This window comes from Camelina sativa, chromosome 9 (genome assembly GCF_000633955.1).
Source record: "Camelina sativa cultivar DH55 chromosome 9, Cs, whole genome shotgun sequence".
NCBI classification, from domain to species: Eukaryota; Viridiplantae; Streptophyta; class Magnoliopsida; order Brassicales; family Brassicaceae; genus Camelina; species Camelina sativa.
The window spans coordinates 20,510,215-20,514,770 of record NC_025693.1 but is presented as its reverse complement, the minus strand read 5'-3'; the positions used below and the strand labels follow the sequence as shown (position 1 = coordinate 20,514,770).

Genomic DNA, 4,556 nt, shown 5'->3' with positions numbered 1-4,556 from the left:
TTTTTTTTTTTTTTTTTTTTTTTTTGTTTCAGAAAATGTGATTTGAAGTTTTGAACATGTGAATGTATTAAGTATTCTTGTTTCTTAAAAACATGCGAATTGACGTTGTACAAAGATGCATGGGAATTTGGGTTTTGTATTTGCAAAAAGTTTGTGGGGTTTTGCTTAGGCCTGGGCACTAATACCCGTTACGCGTACTCGACCCGTTACTCGGGACGGGTTACTCAGCTCGTACCCGTCCCAAAAAAAAAGGTACCTACAGCTTTAGGGTCGAGTAAAGGGTATTATAATTATATTACTCGTGAGTAAGAGACGAGTATAGGGTATTAGTTTAGTTTTCAATACCCGTCCCGTTACTCGGCCCTTTACCCGTTTTGCTACTCGACCCGTAAATACCCGTTGATATTTGGTATTATTATTATTATTTATTATTAATTTATAGAGTTAAAAGTTAAAACCTAAGTTCAACTTAGCCTAAATAAATTAATATATTATTTTTATTTTCAAAATTTGTAATTTTATAATTTTTGGAACTATATATTGCATGAATTTATGAATTTTTCTTTTTTCGAATTTTAGAATATAAAATTATTATTGCGATTATTGACATTTTTTTATCAGGTACTCGTTTTTCCAGGTAATAATAAAGGATCGGGTATTTAAAGGGTCAACTATTTTTTACCGGCTACCCGTTATTTAAGGATCGAGTATGAGTAAATTTTTTCTATTACCCGTTAGGGTCGGGACGAGTAAAGGGTCTGAGAAAATTCAAGGGTACCCGTTCCGTGCCCAGCAAAACTTTTGCTGATATCGCACTATATCACGATACTGTTGTTTAGATATTTAAATTGTTACAAAAAGATATATCAAAATTTACTCAACTTTCTTCACATAAGAAAATTTTAATTTTCGAAGAAAGTATTAAACGAGTTAAGATTTTATAATTAAAAAAAAAAGTTATGTAAACGAAAACAAAAATAAAAGTATATGTATAATATGGTTTGAGATAGTCCTAGGCATTCGGGTCTCGAGTCACGTTAGGGTAGGAACCAATCGGGTTCAGGTCTTTCGGTTAGAAGAGTTTAGAACCCAATAAGATAAATAGAAAATATTGGTTCGGGTTCGATTCGGGTCTTATCGGGTTCGGGTCTAAAATTTCAGAACCTATAAATATCTGGGAAAAAAAATTGAGTATCATTCGGGTTTGGGTATTTTGTACCTGGTTACCCAAAATATCCGACTTTTATCCGATTATCCGAAAATTTTAATGCTTAATATTCAGAAAAAACTTTAATATTTAAGTTTTAAAAGTTTTGGTTAGTTTTTTGAATATATTAGCTAAACATTTCAATATAATTTTGGTTTTTTTAAGTATTTTGATTTAGAAAAAATAATATTTTTGAATTTTAAGCTATAGTTTTGAATAAGTATGTTATAAAGAAACAAATTATAACTAATATTTTATGAATATTATTTCATTTCGGGTATATCATCTACCCATTCGGTTCTCGGTTCGGTCCTGAGTTCGGTTTTGAATTTTTCGGTTTAGGAGATTAGGATCCAACAAGATATTTTACAGGTTTTGGATTCGGATTCGGATCTATATTTTTGGATCGATTTTGGTTCGGATTTTTGGTTCCAGTTTTTTTGCCCATGCCTAGTTTGAGACACGAGTATCTTGACCCCAGATTTCTAATACCCTTATTTGTAGCCGTACATGAAAGTATTTGCATGGAGCTTCGTAAGTACATCGCATAAGTGATAAGTCACTATTAAGACATATTATTATTTTATAGTTTAAATGTTAAGATTTCATTACTTATAAATTTAATTAGTTATAAAATAGATTGAAACGCATAACATATCAAATTGGATATTTCGAATTAAATTTTTACGAGGACGATATTAATTCATACAAAATCAAATTATCGTGGAAAACTGCTAGCGATGGGTACATAAGTGTGGTTGGGTTTGGTATAAAGTCCCCATCCCATTTAACCCCTCTATTTGTAATATATACTTATATAGAATCAGTAACCACTCCTATTTTTGTAGCTCTGATTTTTTCATCTGTAAAAAAAGCAAACACATCACTATTGGACTTGCCCTGAGCAAAAACAAAAGTAAAACCACGTGATATCGTTACTATCATTGAAACTGACGGCCACATGCAATGATGCAAACTATCTTTGTAAAAATCATCTAGCAAATGCTGTAGTGTTACATCATTTATGTAAGTGACTAAAAAAATGATTAATCAGATCGATTGAAATAAATAATATTTATGTAAGTGACTAGTTTTTAGTCGTTTTTTGTAATTAATCATTGTTTTAGTCACTTACATAAATGATGTAACACTGCAGCATTACCTAATTGTTAGTAAAAATCATCTACCAGTTCAAGATCCAAATGCTGCAGCATTGTTACATATTACGTATCATTTTTGTAATCAATGTTAGTATTCATGGTTGCAAAAAATGTTAGTACTGTTTTTGATAATATAAGACTATGAATGTTTGGAAGATTTTAAATTATTTTACTGGTGGTGAAAAGTAGAAGAATCCATATCTAGGCCTGGGCATTCGGTACTCGTTCGGGTTCGGTTCGGGTATTTCGAGTTTTTGGGTTTAGAGGTATAGAACCCGTTCGGGTATTTCTAGACTTCGAATTCGGATCGGGTTCGGTTCGGGTATTTCGGATTCACAAAATTCAAAATTTTAGTATCTAATTTAGTGTAAATTATTCAATAATACACAATTTATCTACAAAGTTAGAGTATTTTTTACCCAAATTTACTAATAAACAATTTAAATACTCCAAATTATCAAAAATATCTAAAAATATGAATATTTTGGACATTTATATTATTAAATTTATAGATATTACAAATATATTACTACTATATATTAATAATGTGGGTATATTCGGATACCCATTCGGATTTCGGTTCGGATCGGATTTGGATTCGGGTTTTCGGATTTAGAGATTTAGAACCCGTTTGGGTATTTTACAATTTCGGATACGGATTCAGATCGGGTTTTTTGGATCGGGTTCGGATCGGATCTTCGGATTTGGGTATTTTGTCCAGGCCTAATCCATAATGATACTTGTTCTGGGTATGGCCTATGGATGCCATGTTAATTGAAATTTTTATCATTAATGGCATGCATTGTTTTGTTAGTGAGTAGTATTTACAGGTGGTGGACATTACTTCCGCTGATATAGCCTAAAACCATGTGGCGTTTATATATATTTAAAAATCTGGTCACTAAACATTTTAACAAAACTTCCAAGATTTCTCGAATAAAATACGTAAATGTTAATAAACTTTTAGAATTCTATATTTAAATAATTGACACATTTCAGAAGAAACACATGGACTTGAAATTGTTTTTAATAGGCAACAAGAGAAAACGCCATACATTTAAAAATCTGATCACTAAACATTTTAACAAAACTTCCAAGATTTCTCGAATAAAATACGAAAATGGTAATAAACTTTTAGAACTCTATATTTAAATCATTGACACATTTCAGAAGAAACACATGGACTTGAAATTGTTTTTAATAGGCAACAAAAGAAAAGAAGAGCACACCGGAGAAGAAAAAGGAAAAAGAAAAATCCTCAACAACACAGTAATGTCTCAAATACTCTCAGACATCTCTCTCTCTCTCTCTATTGAGTCCTCATTCTGCTGCTTTCTGCAGCCCTGACTTGCGCAAAATACGGGTGAGCCTGTCGATTCATAGAACCATCAAGATTAGTTTACTATATTCTCATTATTCAGGCAAACATAACATAGTTTCTGACCTAAAGTAGACTAAGAAAGAGCCAATGTTGAGTTGTGTTCTGATACGTACCATTGCTTCTTTTGCAGTTAATCTGTCTTGATGATCATACCGAAGGAGCTTGTCCAGGTAATCAATCGCCTACATTGTAAAACCAGTTACGACTCAGGGAGAGAAACCATGGTAGCAATAGACAAAGGTGTTTGTGTTTCTAAATGAATGAAGAGAACAAAGTAAAACCTCAGGTGAGACCAAATGACGATTGTCAGCGTTGATGAATTTGGACCAAGGCTTCCTGCTATGTCTGTGAGAAAAATCCCAAGAAGTCATTGGCATTGGCTTTTAATCTTACTCTTCAACTATAGAGGATATGTAAGCTCAGCTTACCTCCCAACAAGTCCCTCTAATTGAGCATCAAGTTCTAACTGATACTTATTCAGGTATGCATTCAATTCATCGGTTCCAAGGACCTGAGTCAAGAATCAAACATACACTCTTAAGATGTCAAAAAACACTCAATCCTTCCCAGAATCTAACGTTTAACCACACAATTGATTACCTTGGCAATTTTGACGAGCTGATCCTGGTTGTCATGGCCATAGAAGAAAGGTTCCTTACGGAATATCTATAAAGAAAATAGAATTGATAATTAGCACATCGGATAATCATATAAATGTAGCATATGAAGACTTCAAAATTCACAAGGTACTCACCATCCCAGCAAACATGCAACCGAGGCTCCACATGTCCAAGGAATAGTCATAGTC

General features: G+C 32.6%; 1 protein-coding gene and 1 pseudogene across 1 annotated transcript in view; both read right to left on the bottom strand.

The window, feature by feature from the left end:
- The window catches only part of LOC104715493, a 4,022-nt pseudogene extending 2,521 nt beyond the window's left edge, over positions 1-1,501 (bottom strand).
- The window catches only part of LOC104711529 (casein kinase II subunit alpha-2), a 3,263-nt gene continuing 2,161 nt past the window's right edge, over positions 3,455-4,556 (bottom strand). Inside the window, exons 6-10 of the mRNA XM_010428228.2 lie at positions 4,349-4,414; positions 4,177-4,259; positions 4,030-4,093; positions 3,862-3,930; positions 3,455-3,736 (exon numbers count right to left, since the gene is read on the bottom strand). Of these exons, the coding sequence (XP_010426530.1) occupies positions 3,677-3,736; positions 3,862-3,930; positions 4,030-4,093; positions 4,177-4,259; positions 4,349-4,414 (342 nt within the window). The 3' untranslated portion in view covers positions 3,455-3,676. The remainder of the gene's footprint in view (positions 3,737-3,861; positions 3,931-4,029; positions 4,094-4,176; positions 4,260-4,348; positions 4,415-4,556) is intronic.